Source organism: Bubalus kerabau, chromosome 9 (genome assembly GCF_029407905.1).
Source record: "Bubalus kerabau isolate K-KA32 ecotype Philippines breed swamp buffalo chromosome 9, PCC_UOA_SB_1v2, whole genome shotgun sequence".
NCBI lineage: Eukaryota > Metazoa > Chordata > Mammalia > Artiodactyla > Bovidae > Bubalus > Bubalus kerabau.
Window position 1 is genome coordinate 104,572,009 of NC_073632.1, and position 23,525 is coordinate 104,595,533.

At 48.5% G+C, this 23,525-nt stretch overlaps 1 protein-coding gene across 1 annotated transcript in view; it reads left to right on the plus strand.

Annotated features, from left to right (window-relative positions):
* The window catches only part of LOC129619492 (solute carrier family 22 member 1), a 36,832-nt gene that overhangs the window by 6,947 nt on the left and 6,360 nt on the right, over window positions 1–23,525 (plus strand). Inside the window, exons 2-8 of the mRNA XM_055534712.1 lie at window positions 2–105; window positions 2,815–2,969; window positions 5,952–6,120; window positions 6,609–6,723; window positions 6,971–7,077; window positions 11,237–11,451; window positions 15,902–16,010. Coding sequence (XP_055390687.1) covers window positions 2–105; window positions 2,815–2,969; window positions 5,952–6,120; window positions 6,609–6,723; window positions 6,971–7,077; window positions 11,237–11,451; window positions 15,902–16,010 — 974 coding nt within the window. The remainder of the gene's footprint in view (window position 1; window positions 106–2,814; window positions 2,970–5,951; window positions 6,121–6,608; window positions 6,724–6,970; window positions 7,078–11,236; window positions 11,452–15,901; window positions 16,011–23,525) is intronic.

Sequence of the window (23,525 nt, forward strand, 5' to 3'; positions counted from 1 at the left end):
GTTTAACCTGGTGTGTGATGACTCTTGGAAGGTGGATCTCTTTCAGTCCTGTGTGAACTTGGGCTTCTTTCTGGGCTCTCTGGGAGTCGGCTACATCGCAGACAGGTATGTAAAGGTGGATCCGACCAGGCACAGCGTCAACACAATGGGGAGAAGGGACTCGAGTGGCCAGTGATGGGAGAAGTTGCCAGAGGGAATCTTTGCAGAAGTTGAGACCCGACATGGTAGGGAGTGCGGGACGATGTGGGGCAAGACAACGGAAGGAAGGTGGGGATTTAGGGGGGATTTCAGAGGCAGGCAGGTTGTATAGCTGGATGCAGGGCTCAGAGGAAGAGGGCACAAAGCCAAGGATTATGCTTCTGGAAGATGGGTGGAGGGGGCAGTGCCATTTTTTGAGACAGAGAGGGTTAAGAATACCCTTCTCTGCAGCTTTTAGGAGATGTGTTTCAGAGCAGCCTGTGAGACAGAGGAGAGTTGCCAAGTAGAGTGTTGGGTACATAAGGTTCGGGCTGGAGTTAAATATTTGGGATTTGCCACCAGTAATTGGTATTTAAAGCGATAAACCAGGTTTGAGATAAGCTAGAAGAGGGTATGCAGAGAGAAGTTCAACATGTAGAAGTTGGTGAGCAAGGACAGGGTCAGTGGAAGGCTGAAGATGAGAGATGAGGAAGTGGATTTGTGTGTGTGGACGGCTCTTTTTCCCCCCGCAGTATTTCCCTAAAGTGTGTTAATCATCATTGCATGTGGGAAGAAGGTAGAGTGAATGGTTCCCTCACTAATATTTTTAGTATTTATCCATTTATGTATCTATTTTCAGGAGTAGATAACTGTCATTTAGAAGCTATATATGTTGTGTTTCTTAAGTCTTGTGTATGAGGGAGGTCACATGGTGTTTGTTTTTCTCTGACTGCTTTCACTTAGCGCTTTACCCTCCGTGTCCATCTGTACTGTCACAAATACGTTCTTTTTTATGGCTGAGCACTATTGCATTGTATATATATATATATATATATATATATAATATTGTGGTGTTCCCTGGTGGCTCAGAGGATAAAGCATCTGCCTGCCATGCGGGAGACCCTGGTTTATATATATATATATACACATCTTTATTCATTCAACTATTGATGGACACTTAGGTTGCTTCCATATCAGTTCAGTTCAGTTCAGTTCAGTCACTCAGTCGTGCCCAACTCTTTGCGACCCCATGGACCGCAGCACGCCAGGCCTCCCTGCTGCTGCTGCTGCTAAGTCACTTCAATCATGTCCGACTCTGTGCGACCCCACAGATGGCAGCCCACCAGGCTCCCCCGTCCCTGGAATTCTCCAGGCAAGAACACTGGAGTGGGTTGCCATTTCCTTCTCCTATGCACGAAAGTGAAAAGTGAAAGTGAAGTCGCTCAGTTGTGTCCGACTCTTTGCGACTCCATGGACTGCAGCCCACCAGGCTCCTCCGTCCAGGGGATTTTCCAGGCAAAAGTACTGGAGTGGGGTGCCATTGGCTTCTCCACAGGCCTCCCTGCCCATCACCAACTCCCAGAGTCCACTCAAACTCATGTCCATTGAGTCGGTGATGCCATCCAACCATCTCATCCTCTGTCATTCCCTTCTTCTCCCACCTTCAATCTTTCCCAGCATCAGGGTCTTTTCAAATGAGTCAGTTCTTCACATCAGGTGGCCAAAGTATTGGAGCTTCAGCTTCAGGATCAGTCCTTCCATATATTGCTTATATTGGAATATATTCCATATATTGCTTTCATATATTGGCAATTTAGCTAATACTGCAATAAATATAGGGGTGCAGATGTCTTTTTTAATTAGTGTTTTTGTTTCCTTTGGAGAAATATTCAGACTTGAAATTGCTGGACTGTATGGTGGTTCTGTTTTTAATTTTTTGAAGAATCTTTGTCTTGTTTCTTCTGTTTTCCATAATGGCTGCCTCAGTTTATGCTCCCATCCACAGTGTCCTAAGCTCCCTTTTTTTTCACATCCTTGGCAACACTTACTGTTTATTGTCTTTCTGATAGTGGCCATTCTGATAAGTGTGAGGTGATATCTCATTGTAGTTTTTTAAATGTTTTTTAAGAATTATTTTTAATTGGAGGATAATTGCTTTAGAACACCGTGTTGGCTTCTGCCATGCGCCAGTGTGAATGAACCACAAGCATACACATGTCCCCTCCCCCTGAACCTCCCCTCCAACCCCACCTCACCCCGCCCCTCTAGGATCTCACAGAGCGCCCGCTGAGCTCCCTGTGTTTACAGCGACTTCCTGTGTGGCTCTGATTTGCATTTCCCCGATGACTAGGGATGTTGAGCATCTCTTCATGTGTCTGTTGGCCCTCTGTACTCATGAAAATAGAAAGGAAAAACACTTTCCAATAGTTATGCTATTAGAATTGAATATTTCCCCAGAAAAACCTTATGAGCGTTGATAAGGTTAATTATGTGGATGGGGGGCGGGGATCTGATTTCTGGTGCACCCTGTTAAGTCTGTGAATAGTAATGCAATCTGCTAAATACAAAGATAACGAGAGGGGATGAGTCGGAACTGGGTGGGTCACTGAGGGAGACCCCTGGTCCTTGACTGAGAGTGGTCAGGATTCCTCTTCAGAGTGACTTCATTAAACCTGCAAGAGTTGCCGGTCGCTGTCACAGAGGGGGGGACCAGGTCAGGCTTGGAGAAGGGGCCACGATGTGTGATGGACCACACGATGCTGCAGAGAAACTGTCTTGTCTCCCAGTAGAGAGCCTGCTGTCCCTTCGTCCCTGTGAACACTCAACACTCACCTCGATGTCTGCTTGCCTCCAAAGGTTTGGCCGCAAAGTGTGCCTCTTGGCCACCACCCTCACCTGCGCCATCTTGGGCGTCCTGACGGCCGTGGCTCCAGACTACACGTCCCTGCTGATCTTCCGCCTGCTGCAGGGGCTGGTCAGCAAGGGCAGCTGGACGGCTGGCTACACCCTGAGTAAGCATCTGCTGGTCCAAGGTTTCCAGGCACTTTGAGAAGCCCGGGAGGTCAGACAGTGGGGTAGAATGGGACGAAGCCGAATGTGGAGGCGGGTTTTTTTGGAGGAAGCCTAGAGAAAGTGTGGCCTCGCTAGCTGTACTTGTGTCTGTGTGATTGGAACCGCATATGCTGTCAGAATGGCCTCTCTCTGTCTCTCTTTGTTTGAGAGATACTTATATGGATCCTTGTTTCCATATCAACTAATCTGGGAAAAGGAGATCACATGTGATGTGTTTACAGTGATGGGAGTTGTATAGGAAGGGGAGACAGGTGGGAGAGTGTTTTAACATTTTAAATATGAACGAACCAGCCTCTTCCGAAAGAAATACAACAAACTCCACTGATTTGAAGGACACTCAAGAGTTAGGCTGCAGTCCATGGGGTCTCGAAGAGTCGGACACGACTGAGCAACTCCACTTTCACTTTTCACTTTCATGCCTTGGAGAAGGAAATGGCAACCCACTCCAGTGTTCTTGCCTGGAATCCCAGGGACGGTGGAGCCTGGTGGACTGCCATCTATGGGATCACAGAGTCGGACACGACTGAAGTGACTTAGCAGCAGCAGCAGCAAGAGTTAGGGGAGAAGATATAAGAGGAAATAAAAGAAGCTCTTATACTTTGGCCAATTCATTGGAAAAGACCCTGATGCTGGGAAAGACAGAAGACAGCAGGAGATGGTTAGACAGCATCACCCATGCAATGGACATGAACCTGGGCACACTCTGGGAGATGGTGAGGGACAGGGAAGCCTGGCATGCTGCTGTCCATGAGTCTCAAAGAGTCGGACATGGCGACTGAACAAGCAAATCAAAAAAGAAGAGAGAGACACGATGACGAAAAAACTGAAGTGTAAAACAATGTAATTCTATATACTATTTTTTCTTTCAAGTTTTCTATGAAGAGTAAGAATAGAAAATGAAAAATACTTCTGTAGAAGAAAGCATAATAGCTGTCTGTGTATCTCTCAGCCCATGCATGGCTGGATGGGTACATCAGACAGCAGTGAGGATGGTCCAGGTTTTTGCCAGGTCTTGCCATCTTTGAAAACGATGTCTTATGGCTTGACATTCTAGGAAATAGTTCACTAGGGCCAAAAAAAACACCATGTTCCTCCCCCAAGAAACCATGAACACACTAGTTAAGTTTAGTGAGTTCAGCACATATTAACTGCAACAGCCCAGCCATCTAGCGGCTGAACGTGCAGTATTTGGAACCTGGTGACAAGGATTAATTTAAGGTCAAATCTACACCCAAGTCTGACCAGCTGTGTGGTCCTGGGCACATTCCATAATCTCTCTCTGCCTCAGGATCCTCCACATGGGGACTGAAGTGCCGTGAGGTCGATGAAGGGCTCCAGGGGGAGTCCAGAGCCATGCCTGCCCCTTCTCCTCCCTGCGGTGTGGCTGTTGCCCTGTGGCAGGCACAGGGGCAGGGCTGGAGATGCCGAGATAGATAAGGCCTCCCATCCTACTCTCAAGACACCAGTCAGTCCTGAAGGAAATCAACCCTGAATAGTCATTGGAAGGCCTGTTGCTGAAGCAAAAGCTCCTGTACTTTGGCCACCTGATGCAAAGAGCTGATTCACTGGAAAAGACCCTGATGCTGGGAAAGATGGAGTGCTGGAGGAGAAGGGGGTGAAAGAGGATGGGATGGTTGGATGGCATCACTGACTCAGTGGACATGAGTTTGAGCAAACTCTGGGAGAGAGTGGAGGACAGACGAGCCTGGTGGGCTATAGTCCATGGGCTACCAACCAACCAGTGAAGTTGCTCAGTCATGTCCGACTCTTTGCGACCCCATGGGCTACAGGCCAGTGCAAAGAGTCAGAAACAGCTTAGCAACTGAACAACAACCTCCGTCAAGGAGCTCCCAGGCTAGAGAGAAAGGAAGACAGACCCGGAATGCTACCTGTCTGTGACGGAGTGTGTGCTACCCTGGCTTGCATCCTTCCCACGGCTCCCTGCCTTGCTTGGAGGTCCCATAGTCCCTGGTCCTGCACCAGGGGCTCCCCTTCAGTCTGCGTGACCAACTCCTCCTCTTTTCCCAGCCCAGGACGTCTTCCTCCCCCACCCCCAAGCCTGCTCCTCCTGTGCCCCTCTCCCCAGCCCCCCATCTGCTTTCCTCTTGGAATACCTCCAGCACCACAGCCCTCTCGCTCCTCTGCTGCTCCTGCCAGGCCCCACCACCACCACCACCGCTCCGCTCCACACTGGTCCACCCCCGGAGCACCCACAGGCAGCAGCGTGGTGGAGGGTCCTTTAGCAGACGTAACATCGGCTCATCCCTGTGCTGCGGCGCCTCTGTGCCTCCCACACTTGAAGCCAGCGCTCTCCTCAAGCCTACGAGAGCCCCCCAGGAGGGCGCACGGCCCCCATGACCCGACCTCACCCAGCGGTCACCTGGGCTGCTGTCCCTCTGCCTGGAACTTGCTTTCCCATTCCAGGTTCAGTTAACTACTTCTCCTCATGATGGCTCAAATTTCCTCCACGAGCTCTGCTCCACTGCTCTCTGAAAATCTGTGACCCCCGGAGACTCCCCCACCCTCCTGGCTATTTATGCTTTCTTCCCACATGGCCCACATCATGTCAAGACCTGGGTGTGATGAACATGGTGTGTATGTCTCGTCTACCACCTCTCACGAGGCTGTGAGGTTAGGAGGGCAGGACTGTGCCCACAGAGCTGGAGATGCGTCTGAACACCTGTGACAGGGCCAGGTCCCTGGGGCGCACTCAAAGATGTTGATGGTGTTAACTAACGAGCGCTCCCTGGGGGCTCGTGGGAAATCCTCCAGCTAATTCTGGGGCCGATGGGAGGAAGGTTCTGGGCAGGAGAGCCCTGTAGGTGGAATACGGCAATGTGCAAAGGCTGGGGGAGCTGCAGATAGTAAATGGGGGGTTTTAAAGCGGATGGGAGCCCGTGGGTGACGTTTCTCCATTTCAGTCACGGAGTTCGTGGGCCTGGGCTACAGACGGACAGTGGCGATCCTCTACCAGATGGCCTTCACCGTGGGGCTGGTGCTGCTCTCTGGACTGGCCTACATCCTCCCGCACTGGCGCTGGCTGCAGCTGGCTGTCTCCCTGCCCATCTTCCTGCTCCTCTTCTGCTACTGGTACTGTGTCCCCGTGGGGACCCGTCTTCCCAACAGCCAGGGCAGCCCTACCCGCAGGCCCGGGGCTTCCAGCCACCCATGCCATCTGGGGTGCTCCGTCACAGGGTAGCTCTCATTTCTGGGGGGAGCCACTCTCAGCCACCCTTTAAAGAAACTTACAGAGTTTCTTTAAATTCACATCACCCAGAGAGGGGCCTGAGATGCTAAAAGTCGGACAAAAGTTCACCTAGCCACAAAGTAGGCATTTGCTCTTTGATGAGCCAGTGAAGGAGTAGATGAAGGGATGGAACCATCTCTGGGGAGTGTGCCCATCAGACAGGAACATTGGCAGATGAAGGGATGAGGAAGCTGTGGTACATATACACGAGCAATATTTCTCAGCTATAAAAAAGAATGCATTCAAGTCAGCTCCAGCGAGCTTCTCTTTTGATCTTAACCTCAGACGGGCACTGGGAGAGACGCCAAGTGGGGATGATCTGCGTCTGCAGGTTTGTGCCCGAGTCCCCCCGATGGCTGTTATCCCAAAAGAGAAACACTGAGGCGATAAAGATCATGGACCACATTGCCCAAAAGAACGGGAAGCTGCCTCCTGCCGACCTGAAGGTGACCCACTCACAAGGGCTTTCTCCCCTCACTGAATGCTGGGTCGGCTTTGTGACTTGGCGCTTGCCTATGGGACTTGCCTGGGGAAGCGGGAAGGTGCTGGAGCTCTTCGGGGTGACGAGTATGATGGCCGGCCTCGGGGTGGGGGCTGGTGGGGGGCGGGGAGTGGGGCGGGGGAAGGGCTCTGATGGCGATTCCTGATCACGGTGGCAGCCTGGATGCGGCTGACGCCCTGACTCTCTCCTAGACGCTGTCTCTCGAGGAGGACGTCACTGAGAAGCTGAGCCCCTCGTTCGCAGACCTGTTCCGCACACCCAACCTGAGGAAGTACACCTTCATCCTGATGTACCTGTGGTAAGGGGTCTTTCCGAGGCCCTGTGCGCTTCCCTGCATGTCCGGGTACACGTCAGAGACAGTGGGTCAACTTATGGGGGGGAAAAAGAGAGGCATTAAAAGGCATTTCCAGATGGCTTTCCGCTCAAAGAGCTCTTAAAAAGACACCTGTATTTCTCCTTTGAGGACTGCCCAGTAGAGGAAAGGCCTCGTTTTAGTAAGAAGAAATCTCCACATAGAAAAGTTAGCAGTGAGCCGGAGGGAGGTGACAGGGTTGCCAGAAACCCCCTGTGTCAGGAGCCAAGTGCTGACTTAGGCCCGGCAGATAGATGAGATTTCAGGGATTCCCCAGGACATCAGTACTTCCCTGGTGGCTCAGACAGTAAAGCATCTGCCTACAATGTGGGAGACACGGGTTTGATCCCTGGGTTGGGAGATCCCCTGGAGAAGGAAATGGCTACCCACTCCAGTACTCTTGTCTGGAAAATCCCATGGATGGAGGAGCCTGGTAGGCTACAGTCCATGGGGTCACAAAGAGTCGGACACGACTGAGCGACTTCATTTTCCGGGCTGTCAAGGAGGAAGAAGCCTTCCTCACGTCTGAGGACTCGACAGAGCCTGCAGAAAGCACATGTGTGCTTTTTTCACACCAATTAGGAAACGCCTGTCCACGCTCAGCATGCCTTGCACACCCTGGGGCAGCGTCACCCTCCAGGTGGCTTCCTCGAGATGGGGTCTTCTCCCTATTCCCTTGGGGGGCTGGCTCAGCTCCCCACCTCAGCACTTGCTCCTCCACACCCTGGTGGCCCTTCAGTTACCCCTGGAAACCCCTGGGCCGAGTGGCTGGGTTCCCCTTCCACTGGGGTCACTCTGCCGCCCTGCCCTTCTTTGCCCTTCCGTGAAATAAGGGTTCCAACTACGAGGGCAGCGCCTGGCACGTAGCAGCCGCTCTGTAAATATTTGCAGAAGTTTGAATGAGTAACTAGTGTTCCACAGAGTGCATCCCGAGTTCTCTAGATGCCGGGTTCTCTCCTGGTCCCTAGGCCCCGCATCTGTGGGCTGGCACCGGGAGCCCTGTGCCCGCCATGTGAGGGGCCCAGGAACCCCTGCAAGCCTGCCGGGTGCCTGGCGCATTTCTCTTGATTCTCAGCATCTGAGAATCTGTTGATTCTCAGCAACCCTCTTGGGTTGGAGGCCTGGGACCCTGCAGACAGAAAGGCTTGCTCCCTTCCTGTATCAGTCCGGGTCCCATCTCCACCCCAAGCAATCCTGTCGAGGCGGTGATCCTGTCTCCTCAGCTCTCTCACACCCCTCCGCGCAAGCTTTCCGCAAATCCCACTCTGTCTTGAAAATCTATCCCGAATCTGCCATTTCTCATCGCCTGTGCTCTCAGGTGTGAGGGTTGCAATCTCCCGTCCATCTTGTTGCGGTAGCCTCCTCGCTGGCGGTCTGCTCCCACTCCTGTCTCCCCCTCCCCAGGGCACAGGTCACGGATCGCATCACCTCCTTGTCCACATCCTCATAGCCTCCCTAATCCACTGAGAAGAAACCTAGCTTCCTTCCGCGGCCTGCAAGGCTTCATGCCATCTGGCCCTGGACACCTTTTCTTACTGTACACGCCCCCCGCCCCCGTCCACTCCATTCATTACAGCGACTCGGGGCGGGGGGCCCATCACTTCCTGGCTGCGTGACCTTCAGGAAGCTTCGTGATCTCTGTGACTCAGTTTCCTCATCAGCCAATGGAGGCAATGATAGGATCTACTCATGGGCATGTTGGAAGAATTAATGTGATAATGCGTGTGAAAGGCTTAGAACTTAGGAAACGCCCAACAACGACAGACTGCTATCCACTCCAGTATTCCTTCCTGGGAAATCCCATGGACAGAGGAGCCTGGTGGGCTACAGTCCATGGGGTCGCAAAGAGTCAGACCCTTGGCGAAAAAACCGTCACCTCTACCCGCAGCAGCGCACACATGCAGTTTGTGGGTTCTGCCAGAAGATGGCAGCATTGCACATTGTTGACTGTTTCCAGTTTGGCTGGTCAGTGGCTAAGCCTGTCCAACTCTTTGGGGCCCCATGTGACCCCATGGACGGCAGCAAGCCAGGCTTCCCTGTTCTTCACCATCTCCCAGAGTTTGTTGTGATTTGGGGTTTTTGTTTATTTGTTTGTACAGGAAAATCAGGGTTCTACATTCCTTTCTCTTGGGCTAGTCGCTTAATGGGTAGAAGATGACCGTTCCCATTTAACCATTTAAGCCGGCATAGAGAAGCCCCCCTCGCCCCGCCAGGCTCATCTAAACTCACCGAGTTGCATTCAGTGTATTCTTATTCTCTTGACACTTTGGATCAAACAGGAATAATTTAGGACTAGAAACAAAAGCATACCAGACTCCCCTGGGTGCAGCTTTATAAAACCAGGGAGGGAGTGAGTGAAGTGAGTGAAAGTTATTCAGTCGTGTCTGACTCTTTGCAACCCTATGAACTACAGCCTACCAGGCTCCTCTGTCCATGAGATCTTCCAGGAAAGAATACTGCAGTGGGTTGCCAGTAATCCCCTTCTTCAGGGGATTTTCCCGACACAGGGATCGAACTGGGGACTCCTGCATTGCAGGCAGATTCCTAACCATCTGAGCCACGAGAGCTGGACCTTATAAAACCGGGGGCGGGGGGGTATAGTAATGAGAAACGTCCCCTGTGATCTCAGTTTTGGAACTGACGGGCAATTTGCATTTCTATAAGAAAGTAATTTCTTATCCACCAAAATCTCTTCTCACAGTCAGTACTTCATATCTGCAGGTTCTGCGTCTGGGGATTCAATCAACTGCAGATAAAAAATATTCAAAAAAATTCCAGACAGTCCCCCAAAGCAAAACTTGAATCTGCTGCATGCTGGCAAATACTGACACAATGTTTATATTACGTTAGATGTTATAAGTAATCTAGCGATGGTGTCAGTCTTACGGGGGTTTGCACATCTTACACCGATTCACACGATTTACACGAGGGACTCGTGCATCCTCGGGTTCTGGTACCCTGGGGGGTCCTGGAACCAGTCCCTCATGGTAGTGAGGAACGACTGTACCAACAGAGTCATTCAATGTTCCAAAATTGTGCAGTTTGCCCAAAAGTGACCCATGGGACTCTACGTTTTTCCCTGAGTCAGAGTGACCGAGCTGTGTGCCATGTTCTGTAACATGGGTGTTCTTTCCTCAGATATGGGTGAATGGGTCGTGTGCCATGGGACATGGGGTGAAAGAGAGGAAGGGAATGCTGCTGGTTCCAAGATGGTGTGATGTGCGCAGGGGGCCCCCACTGTGGAGCTGGGAAGACTTGACCGACTCCTCCCCGCCGTGGTGCTCTGGATCCTGACCCTGGGAAAGACAACCATGACAGCAATAAAATCTGCTCTTCACTGAGTCCCCAACTACACAGAGCCCTTCTGGTCCATGGCCTCAGTGAATTCTCAGGACAGAGTCACAGCTGAAGGAACTGAGGCACAGAGAGTCTGGTTAACTTACTGAAGACCACACGGCTCAGCCAGCAGTCTGAACCCTGAAACTGCCCACTCCCCACTGCTGTCTCCTGCCCTCCTTTCCCTTGGAGGCTTGGGGCATCCGATGAGATAGGGCCCCTGTGGTGTTCAAAGCAGGGCTGCCCGCAGGGGCACAGTATGGAGTAAACGATGGTCGCTACATCGTTTGCCATCTCTCAGGAAACACAGGTCTGTCCTGTAAGTCACAGGCGCACAAAAATTGTGGAAGGAGCTTCTCAACCAGGAGGGCCCCTCCTGGATTTTGATGCCCCCCTGGTCCCCACTGCCTCTTCTCATATTATGACTTCCCTGGTGGCTCAGATGGTAAATTGTCTGCCTACAATGCGGGAGACCCGGGTTCCATCCCCTGGGTTGGGAAGATCCCCCTGGAGAAGGAAATGGCAACCCACTCCAGTATTCTTGCCTGGAGAATCCCACAGACGGAGGAGCCTGGTGGGCTACATACAGTCCGTGGGGTCGCAAGGAGTTGGATGTGACTGAGCGACCTCACTTACTTTCTTACTTCTCATATTGGTCTAGAACATTATACATCCAGCGATGGATGCTTCCTTCCAGCTTGCAGGAGCCTTTATCCTCCCGGCCAGTCTCTGGGATCTCACCTTTGACCTGCCTCTCCTGCCCACCCAGGTTCACCAGCTCCGTGGTCTACCAGGGCCTCATCATGCACGTGGGCGCTACCGGCGGGAACCTCTACCTGGACTTCCTCTACTCCGCTCTGGTCGAGTTCCCCGCGGGCTTCATCATCCTCCTCACCATCGACCGCTTCGGCCGCCGCTACCCGCTGGCCACATCCAACTTGGCGGCCGGGCTGGCCTGCTTCCTCATGATCTTTATCCCTCATGGTGAGTGGTCCACGCCCATCATGTTCTGGGTCGTTGAACTGTGGGAAGAGTTGGAACAGGAACAAAGTCAAGGTGTTTACCTGAATCTAGAATCACTTTTCAAAAAATTTTAAGTAGAGGTACAGCATACCAAAAATGAGCCCTTTTTAAGTGTTCAAGCCGATGAATATTTTACCTGTATGTATGCCTGGGCACCGTGACCTACGCCAAGATAAAGAACATGTCCAGCACCTTGGAAGGTCCCTCACCCTCCTTGACCACCAACGCTCACCACCCTTGCCCGGGTCACCATAGCTCTGGTCTCTGCCATCGCAGATTAATGTTGGCTGTTCTTAAACTTCATACATAGGTGCATACTGCACCTATGCTCGGAGAAGGCAACGGCACCCCACTCCAGTACTCTTGCCTGGAAAATCGCATGGACAGAGGAGCCTGGTGGGCTGCAGTCCATGGGGTCGCTAAGAGTTGGACATGACTGAGTGACTTCACTTTCACTTTTCACTTTCATGCACTGGAGAAGGAAATGGCAACCCACTCCAGTGTTCTTGCCTGGAGAATCCCAGGGACGGGGCAGCCTGGTGGGCTGCCGTCTATGGGGTCGCACAGAGTTGGACACGACTGAGGTGACTCAGCAGCAGCGGCAGCACCTATGCTTTGTACCACTTTCATTCACTTATCGTGGCGTCTGCAAGGGTCACCCACATTGTCCCCCGGGGGTGTCACTTGTACTTTTTCACTTGGGCAGCCTCGCATTGTAGGAATCCCTCACCTTATATCCAGGCCTCTGTTGACTTCAGGCCTCCTAAGGTCACCCTGGACCACCGTACAAAGAATTAAAGTCCCATCCCTCTTCCTCCTTCTCTTTTCCCTCTAGAACATAAGCTCCAAGAAGCGGAAACATTCTCTGCTTTGCTCACGGCTGAGCTCCTGGGGCAGAGACGCCACTCTAAGTACATAGAGGAGCTTCCCAGGTGGTGCTACTGGTAAAGAGCCTGACTGTCAGTGCAAGAGACGTAAGAGATGCAGGTTCAGTCCCTGGGTTGGGAAGATCTAAAGTCATCCAGTGTCTGCCTATTTGGATTAAGGCTGCAGCGAACATTCCAACACATCTTTTCGTGGACACTCACTTCCCTTGCGGGGTCAGGGGGCGGGACACAGGTTAGTTTTAGTAGATACAGCCAGATAGCTTTTCAGTTCACGCTCCCACGGTGATGCATCAGCTTTCCAGTGGTTCCACAGACTCACCAGCACTTGGCATCATTAGTCTTTTCAACACCAGCCATCTTGGTGCCTGTTTGCTTGAGTCCATAATTCTTAGCAATCCAAGATAAGCCAAAGCAGAATCATTTGGGCAGTTTTAATTTGAGTACATACATTGCCTTTCTCATTTGTTGCTTTTAGAAATGTTAAAAAAAATAGAGCAGATTTGCTGTTTTCTCAGTTTTTATTGCTTGTGCTCTGCAGTTGCTGGTTTAATGAGTCATTTTGGCAGGCTTTGGGGGCAGGATATTATGAGAAAGAGCCCATGAAATCCCTGTTCTCAAGAATTAGACTTTACAGAGCAGGCTGGAAATTTTAAGAGGTAGCAAAAGGTAGCTCAGGTTTTTTTTCTCCCTCCTTTCATGAGTGAGTGAGTGAAGTTGTTCAGTCGTGTCTGACTCTTTTCAACCCCATGGACTGTAGCCCATCAGCTCCTCCATCCATGGAATTTTCCAGGCAAGAATGCTGGAGTGGGTAGCCCTTTCCTTCTCCAGGGGATCTTCCCAACCCAGGGACTTAACCGGGTCTCCCACAATGCAGGCAGGCACTACACTGTCTGGGCCACTGGGGACAAAGAAGACAGGAAAAGGGGCTGAGGATCTGAAATCGATTTCCCCTGTTTCCCCCTATCTCCCTGTTTCTAGAATCCTGGTAAAGCTGAATGAATGAGTAGAGGTTTTTGTTGTTGCTGTTTTTTAAGTAACAGCGCGAAGTACTGAGAGGGAACCTGGGATCTGAGACCATTTGATTATCACCAGGAAGAAGCTTGGGTACTGCATCCTCTGTCCCACATCCTCCCAGGACCCTCTCCTGGCTCCCACTCTCGCCACTTGCCTTTACTGGTCCTCATCACATTCGATGACGAGCCTTCGTCTCCTGCTCCAGAAACTATTTCAAGTACCTTCCATGTACTTGCGTGAGTGCATGCTAAGTTGCTTTAGTTGTGTCTGACTCTTTGTGACCCTCTGGAGCAAAGACGCTTTGGAGCCCACCAGGCTCCTCTCTCCATGGGATTCTCCAGGCAAGAATACTGGAGTGGGTTGCCGTGCCCTCCTCTAGGGAATCTTCCCAACCCAGGGGTTGAACCTGCATCTCTTATGTCTCTTGCATTGGCAGTTGGGCTCTTTACCAGTAGCACCACCTGGGAAGCTCCTCTGTGTACTTGACAGAGTGGCGTCTCTACCCCAGGATCTCAGCTACAAGCAAAGCAGAGAATGATTCCACTTCTTGGAGCTTAAGTTCTAGAGGGAAAAGAGAAGGACGAAGAGGGATGGGGCATTAATTCTTCATATGGTGGTCCAGGGTGACCTTAGGAGACCTAAGTGAAGAGGGGATGAGCCATTTAAACAGCCGGGCAAGGAGGTTTCCAGGAAAGGGAACAGCAAGAGCAAGGACCCTGAGGATGGGGAGAGCTGGGCGCTGGAGGAGCCGCCGGACCCTCGTGAGCAGGAGACAGGGAGAGATGCCAGCGTGGGTTTTATCCCAAGCATGGCAGGAAGCCACGCGGCAGGACTGCAGTCGTAAGTGGTCCCTCCAACTGCTGGGGAGACTGACCTGGGCCCAGAGGAGGCAGGGCGGTTCTCTGAGGGCAAGGATGCCGTGCATGTCCAGTAGAGCATCTTGCCAAATCCATCAAAGCTGTGGAATTTGTGACCAATGCCCTCCTCCTGGTGTTCGAGTGAACTCCCTTGTCTTGTATCTCATAGGAGCCTTAACTAAAGGCTCTGCTTGGGCTCTCCTCCAGGCAGAGGGCAGCCGAGACCTAAAGAGGCTGCACTGGCTGTGGGCAAACTCGGCCCCAAGGTCACTGGGTCTGCTCTCCCCAGAGCCTCCCGCTGGCGAGGGGACGGAAGCCTGTCTTCCTTGAGTAGCCGGCTCATGGGGATGAGGGTGAGATGACATGCTGTCTGTGACCCTGGAGGCTCTGTTAGTGAGCCGGCCTGACTCAGGAGCCACTTGTGGTTTGGGGTCTGGGTGAACACCTAACATCCAGGTGAAGCAGATGATGGTGCCTAATGGTTTGATGGCTACCCAGGAAGGAGAAGGCTTCTGGACCTGCTGCTAACTAAGATGCAGAGCCATCTGCTAGAAGGAGATGAGGGTTTGCATCCCTCATCCTCTCAGACCAGTGAAAGATGCTTGGGTTAAAAAATGTGTTCCTCTGAGGACTTCCCTGGTGGTCCAGGGGTTAAGAATCCAGCTGCCACTGCAGGGGACACTGCAGATCCCTGCTCTGGCAAGATTCCATATGCCGCGGGGCCATTAAGCCCAGGTGTCAGACTACTGAGCCCAAGTCATAGAGCCCACAAGCTGTAACTCCTGAAGCCCTCAATATCAGACCTAGAGAGTGGCCCCTGCTCGTACAACTCGAGAAAGCCCTTGCACAGCAGCGAAAGCTCGGTGCCATCAAAAATAAATAAATAAAACATTAAAAAAATGTGTTGGGAAATGAGTGCTGAGGATGAGAAATCTGGTCCACCAGCTCTAGGACTTCTGCCTGGGGGAACCACATTGTTGAGGATCTACTATGTTTCAGGAGCTGTGTCAGCAAGAACACTATTACAAGATAATAAAAAGCCAGGACTGGTGGAGTGGTCATGATGCACAGTTGACATGTGTTATCTCTAAATCTCACCACCACCTTTAAGTTGGCTAAGATTATTCCCATTTCATAGCTGAGGAGACTGAGGCAGGCAGAAGTAAGCCATTTGTCTCCTCACTCTGCTGACAGGAGGCACAGCTGAGATTCAAAAAAGCACATTCTTTCCTCTGTACAGTGAAGTCTTCCCTCAAGTGTCATTAAGTCCCCAAATCTCTCAGGACTCAGTTTAGTTGGTGTTAGTAGTGGTCACTGAGTCATGTCTGACTCTTTGGGACCCTATGGACTGTAGCCCGCCAGGCTCCTCTGTCCATGGGATTCTCCAGGCAAGAACACTGGGGTGGGTTGCCATTTCCTCCTCCAGGGCATCTTCCCAACCCAGGGATCAAACCCAGGTGTCCTGCACTACAAGCAGATTCTTTACCATCTGAACCACCAGGCTCAGTTTACTGATCCAAATCTGGAGGGGTCGGATAAGACAGCTTTTCGGGCCCTCCAGCTCTTAAGTCCAAGCTCTCAGTCACGGCGTCTCCTGGCACATCTGTGGGTACAGCCCTCTAGCACTCACCCTCTCTGTCTGTCTCCTCCCAGATCTGCCCTGGTTGAATATCATGGTAGCTTGTGTCGGCCGAATGGGGATCACCATCGTGTTCCAGATGGTGTGCCTGGTCAATGCCGAGCTGTTCCCGACCTTCATCCGGTGAGTGTGTCCGGGGGAAGGGGTGGCTAGCTGCTGACCTGGCTGTGGGCCAGCGGGTTCACTGAGGACCACTCCTGAAGATGCCCCCCAGGGTGGATGGGTTGGCATTGAGATGGGGGTTGGGCATCAAAGACAGAGCCCTCGCCTGATGCGGTAGAGAAGGTGAGATGGACAGGCTGAAGGGGACTCAGGGTCGCGTCGTGCCCCTTACGGAGGGCCAATGCAGGAGAACAGACATCTGGTTAAGGGCAGTTCCTATTTGCACTGTGACATACACAGCGTTGCCACGTGCGGCGTGCAGGTCATCCCATGAAATCGTTGTTACCCGCCTTTCACATGTGAGCAGGCCGAGGTTTGCAAAGGGAAGGCGAGCTTCCCAGGGTCACTCAGCTAGAAAGCAGCAGGGTCCAGGTAAGAACACGCTGCTTTGCCCCTCTTATTTTTTTTTCAATTGAAGTACGGTTGATTTACAATGGTGTGTGTGAATTTCTGCTGCACAGCCAAGAGATTCAGTTACACGTATCCATATGAATACATTCTTTCTCGTGTTCTTTTCCACTGTGGCTTGTCACAGGGTAGTGAGTGCCATCCGCTTTGTTCTACAGTAGGACCTGGCTGTTTGTCCATCCTGTTTACACTCGTTTGCATCTGCTAGGCCCAATCTCCCACTCCATCCCTCCCCTCCCCCTCCATCCCTCCCCTCCCCCTCCCTCTTGGCAACCAAGAACACACTTTTTTCTGCCCTTGGAGCTGGTATTTCCCTACAATGACACAATACTTTGTAAGCATAGCAATGGGCCCGGATCATTCATTGTTTCAAGTCAGGTTTATTGAGGTAGAGTTTTCTTAGAGCAAGATTCACCCTCAAAGCCACAGTTTGATGAGTTTTGATTCATTCATTTCACCAGCATCAAGGTGACACAGACACGTCTCCATCCTATGCAAATGCGTCCTCCTGTCTCTCTGTGATCCGCGTTCTCCCCTCCCACTCCCAGCACTGGGCAACCCCCGATCTGGTTTCTCTCCCTATGGCTTTGCCGTCTCTTGAATGCTACATACATAAAGTGACCTGGAGTGCAGGCTTTTCTGTTTGGCTTCTTTCGCTTGACATCAGGGGACCCATCCACACCGTGGCTTGTAATGCTCCATTCCTTCTTACTGCTGAGTGTGGTTTCCATGCGTGGAGGATGGACCACGGTGTGTTTCTCTGTTTCTCCGTTCATGGAGGTTTGGGCTTTTCCCAGTGATTACAACACAGGTGCCGATAAGTATTCACTTATGGGTTTATGGGCTTCCTTGTGACTCAGCTGGTAAAGACTCTGCCTGCAATGCAGGAGACCCCGGTTCTATTCCTGGGTCGGGAAGATGCACTGGAGAAAGGATAGGCTACCCACTCCAGTGTTCTTGGGTTTTTAGTGGCTCAGCTGGTAAAGAATCCACCTGCAATGCGGGAGACCTGGGTTTGATTCCTGGGTTGGGAAGATCCCCTGGAGAAGGGAAAGGCTGCCTACTCCAGTATTCTGGCCTGGAGAATTCCATAGACTGCATATAGTCCATGGGGCTGCAAAGAGTCAGACACGACTGAGCAACTTTTGCTTCACTATGGGTCTTTGTGTGGATACACGTCTCCATTTCTCTTAGGTAAAAACTTAGGGATGGGTCATATAGTAGTTGTGTGTTTAAATTCATGAGAAACTATCAAAACGTTTTCCAAACTGGCCACACCATTTTCTATCCCACCAGCTATGTGAGACACAGGTGATTGCTCTGCATCCTCCCCGTCCTTGGTGTTGGTATCTTTAAAAAAATGTTCGAGCCATTCTTGGAAGTGGTGGTATTATCGTGACTTCGATTTACGTTGTCCTAACTACTGATAATGTTGATCACCTTTGCATGTCCTTATTACCATCTGTATCTTAGAAGGCTTAGTCTAAATGAAGAGTATTTTTATTGCAAAGGATTAACCCCCTTAAAGTTTAAATTCTGACCTTTGTTAGAGTTTGGCGCATTTCTGCAAACTCTTTTTTTCCCCCACTTTATAAATTCTTTCTTCTCCACATATCATCAGACCAATGATGTCTAAGAACTACTCCAGCTCCCCATCCTTCTCTTACACCTGGGCAGTCCTCAGAACCCCTTCGTGAGCCAGAAGACACAGGTGACTCTGATTCATTCTTTCCTGCACATCCCTCATTAAAAGGCCCTGTCTCATCTGGAAAAGATTGTTCGGAATGGGTACAGAGAGATAAAGGCAAATGAAGGAGAAAAATCTACAATTGGCAGTTCTGAGCCCAGAGTCTAAAACAGCTGGGCCAAACAATTCCATTGTCATGGCCACTGGACCCAGGGGACTGACTCAGAGTGTAAACTGCCAGAGGTCCTGAGTGCCTGGTCCAAGGTGGAGGAAGGCCAAGTGGCCCATCCTCAAGGGGCATAGCATCCATTTGATGAGGATTCTCAAGAACCAGGAAGGAAAGACAGAGGTTCAGAAATAACTTTAAACTTGATCCATAGACATCACATGCCAAAGTAAGACAGTCATGAAAGTTTGGGTCTTTTCAATCAATTGAATCAAATCTAAATTGGAAAAAAAGGATCATTTCTGTTCCTTTATTACTTTATAATCGCTTCAGGTTGACACAGTTTCTATTTAGACCATTTTGACCCTGCTTCTTACCCACAGGAGGCTTTAGAGTTGAACAGCATCCTCCTTCTAACTGTCTGCAACATATACTGTCAAGACCCACGTGTCACTTGTGGTAAAGAACCCGCCTGCCAGTGTAGGAGACACAAGAGACGTGGGTTTGATTCCTGGGTTGGGAAGACCCCCTGGAGGAGGGAATGGCAACCCGCTCCAGTATTCTTGCCTGGAGAATCCCATGGACAGAGGAGCTTGGTGGGCTACAGTTCTTAGGGTCGCACAGAGTCAGACACGACTGAGGCGACATGGCATGCACGCAGGCACGCTCGCTCTGCCTTGTATTGAAAATCATCCACCCATTTTTACCTCTTCTCTATATTATGCACTCCTTGAACACAGAGACTACATAGCGTTCTTGTCTGCACCTCCTGAAACTGCTCTGTAGCTATACTAACCAGGCACCTGGAGCTTGCAGAATGAATGACTGAAGTGTCCCAGAGACCTGAATTTTCTTAATTTTATTTTTTAAGATATTTATAGTTTTAAATTATTTTTGGCTGCACTGGGTCTTCACTGTTGCACGTAGGCTTTCTCTAGTTGCGGCGAGTGGGGCTACTCTCCAGTTGCAACACACGGGCTTTTCATTGCTGTGGCTTCTCTTGTTGCAGAGTGTGGACTCTAGAGCACAGACTCAGTAGTTGAGGCACACGGGCTTAGCTACTCTGTGGCCTGGGGGATCTTCCTGGGCCTGGGATGAAACCGTGTCCCCTGCATTGCAAGGTGGATTTTGAACCACTGGACCACCAGGGAAGCCCTATGAGTTTTAAAGATGGAAACCAGTTTCTCACTTCTTTTAGCTTCTGTGTGCTTGTAAAATCTTTCTCTTTTTTAAGACTTATTCTCTTAAAATTATTTTTAAAATGGTGATATTTTTTCCTCCTCTTGGAAACCACACTAAAGCTATTAGAAGAATGAGAAGAATATATGAGGGCATGTCTTTATTATTTACTACTACTGCGTGAAAATCTACATTTTTATCAATGAAAATTTCAACAAAAATAATTTAATAGCAACAAAAAAGAAGGAGATGCAGAAAAGAAAAAAAAAAACACAGCAAATGCCATCTTTGAAAGTAGGATGACCTTGAAAGAATGTGTAGGAAGAAGGGCTGCCTAGTACAGTGAATATAAGAGGGTCTAGAAGACTCCAGGGAGGTCCACTGGGGCAGCAAATTTGAGACAAGGCCAGAGGTTTTCCAAGGTAGGAAGGGAGCTTGAAGGATATAACCCACAATCCCTTGTTGGAGGAATAAGATGGGTGCAGGGGCTGGAGGTATGTGTTTCCTTCTTTGGATGCTGTGTGGCTCAAGGGGAGGAAGGGCGGGCAAGCTGCGGGAGAACACTCAGGAACCTTGAGGGAGCACTGTGCTGCGGGGCAGGATGGAGGGAAGAGGCCCTGCAGGGCGAGCGGTTCCGCACTGTCTATGTCCGTTGTTCGGTCACTCAGTCGTATCCGACTCTTTGTGACCCCATGAACTGCAGCACACCAAGCTTCCCTGTCCTTCCCTATCTCTCATGTCCATTGAGTCAGTGATGCTATCTAACCATCTCATCCTCTGCTGCCCGCTTCTCCTTTTGCCTTCAGTCTTTCCCAGCATCAAAGTCTTTTCCAATGAGTTGGTTCTTCTTATCAGGTGGCCAAAATATTGGAGCTTCAGCTTCAGCATCAGTCCTTCCAATGAATATTCAGGACTGATTTCCTTTAGGATGGACTGGTTTGATCTCCTTGCAGTCCAAGGGACTCTCAAGAATCTTCTCTAGCACCACAATTTGAAAGCATCAATTCTTTGGCACTCAGACTTCATTATGGGCCAACTCACACATCCGTACATGACTATTGGAAAAACCATAGCTTCGACTAGATGGACCTTTATGGCAAAGTGACGCCTCTGCTTTTTCATATGCTGTCTAGGTTTGTCATAATATTCCTTCCAAGGAGCAAGCGTCTTTTAATGTCATGAGTAGGGATAACAGAGTCAAAGCATCTAATCATAGACAGGCCTGTCCAGAAAGAGAATTTCTAATAGCTAAAAACATGCCCTGGTTCCTCTCCACAAATCCTTCTAAACTAGCTGCTAGAGGAAGAAATAATAGTGTTGAATGCTGAATCACAAATAAAAAAGTAACTTTCCCAGGAGCTATACAGATATATCATGAGATAAAAAGGAGAAAGGAAGAGGAAAAGCAAGTGGCAAATGAAGAAAATGCATAGGGAAAATATTATCAGAAAGCAAATGAAAAGTATAGCCAAGTGTACTATGACTAGGTGCAAAACAGTAATGAATTAGCCCTCTCTGTAAAAGAGGAGTGTACAGCAGAGAAGGTAAGTTCTTGGGAGAATGTGTGATAAGACGAGATGGAGTCAGCTCAGCCTAGAACAATAAAAAGAAATATTAAAATATTTCACAAATGAAAACCACTTTGAAAGCAGTACAAGGGAGAATTGATAAAGTAAAGAAAAGGTAAGATAGAACTAAGAATTGCAAAATAAGATTGAAATAAGCAAAGAGTTTAAAAGGCTTAGAGATTATACTTATAATGTCCCAAAGAAGATCATTGAAATAATGAAACCAAAGAACTTAAATAAATAAAAAAAGAACTTAAAAGAACTTCCGGAAATAAAAGAATGCTTGGATCTATGATTTGAAGGGGCATACAATGAGAGCTACAGGAAAACTTGATTCTGAGCAATATTAGCAAATATTCCAGTTAAGTTAATGTGCTTCAGAGATAAAGAAAGACTTATGAGGTACCGAGGCTGAATGTGTAAGTCACATGTATCAGGAGAAAATCAAACTGATACCATTTGATGAAGACGGTGAAACTTGCTGCAATGATCCCAAGGAGAGGAAATGTACTCAAAGAATTTTATCCAAAATCTCATTCCCAAATAAAAACAACATCCAATTATTTTGTTCCTTAAAAATATGGTTACTATAAACTTTTTCCAAAAAAGCTATTAGAGAAAAAATTCTCAGTAAACACAGTAAGTGGAGTAATGCTTCAAAATTATTGATGGTGATCACTGAATCTGAGATTAAAACCCTCAGTTTCTGTTTTGATTACAGAATATAAATTGACAATACAGAGATGCTATAACTAAAAATGGACTGTAGCTTTCCAGGCTCCTCTGTCCATGGGATTCTCCAGGCAAAGATGCTGGAGTCATTTCCTTTCCCAGGGGATATTCCTGACCCAGGGATAGAGCCCAGGTCTCCTGCATGGCAGGCAAATTCTTTACCATCTGAGCCACCAGGGAAGCCCAATAATTAAAAAAAGTTGGAAAGGGAAGAGAGAATGTTGGAGATGGTGTGATACACTGATTTTCTCAATACTTTCTCCAGGAAAAAAAGTATCACTAAAAGCTAATAAATTAAGTAGTTTTTAGGCATATTTTAAGAGATGAAGGCAAACAGTAAAAACAATGATATTATTAAGTACAGCCAATGCATGCAGGGATGATTTGAGGAGAAAGTAAAAATACACTAATTTTAAAGTTTTTCATAATAGTTAACCAATACTATTTAAAGAAATAGAGTATTAAGTATATTCTCAAACCTTCCAAATTATCAGAAAAAATACACATAACCAACACAAATTGAGAAATAAAAGACACAGAAAACAATAAAAAACATGGCATGTGTTGAAATATTTATAAAATATTAATAAACAGTTAATGACAGAATTAAGAACAAACATTTCTGATATTTAAATAAATATAAAGAGACTTAACTCCTTTATTGAAAAACAAAAGTAAAAAGGCTCTAATTTCATTATAAAGCAAAATCCAACAATTTGCTGCATAGTTGCAGTATAACTCTTCCTCAGAAATGTTGAGAAGCAAGAAATGCACAAAAGCAGGGGGTTCCCCAATGGCTCAGTGGTAAGGAATCCACTTGCAATGCAGGAGACTCAGGAGACATGAGTTTGATCCCTGGGTCAGGAAGATCCCCCGGAGGAGGAAATGGCAACCCGCTCCAGTGTTCTTGCCTGGAGAATCCCATGGATGGAGGAGCCTGGCGGGCTGCAGTCCTTGGGGCCGCAAAGAGTCAGACATGACTGAGCGCACAGCACACGCCTACTGGCTAAATGGAAACAGAAATGTAGTAAGAACCACGATTCTATTAGACAAAGTTGAATTTATGCAAAAATGTATTAAGACAAAGAAGACTCTAAATCGTAGTTAAGAGAGAATCCACAATGGTTTCACAGGATAGTTTTACAAAATATTTAATTAATAGAAAATGTCAGTGATCCACAGTTCTAGAGTATAGGAAAAGGATGAAGGTTTTTAAAAAATTGTTTATAAAGCTCTCATGATGTTGGTGTCAAATAGCAACAAAAATAAAGGAAACAAAAACTACAAATATTATTTATGAATGATAAATTCAAATCTTAAACAATGTATTATCAAGCAGAAGAGTGGAGCACATTAAAATAATAATACATCATATCTAAGATGAGTTATTCCAGGAATACAAAGATAGCTTAATATTAAAAAATCATAGTATAGTTCATGCTAATAAATTAAAAGAGAAAATTGTACTCTTCTCTCCATAGATAAAAGAGGCATTCAATAAAAGTCAGCACCTATTTTTGCTTTTTAAATCTCTCAATAAACATGGATAGATAATTTTTCATATAGTTTTCTCAGTATGTTTTCCAGCTAAAAAGAAAGATATTATTGAAAGCTGGTGAATCAAGTAAATTACAAAGCATATTTAATGATTATAATGGCAAACACTAAATAAATAACTAAACTGAGGTCATAGAGAGAGACTTTGGGAAGGGAAAAAAAATGTTCTAATGTTATAA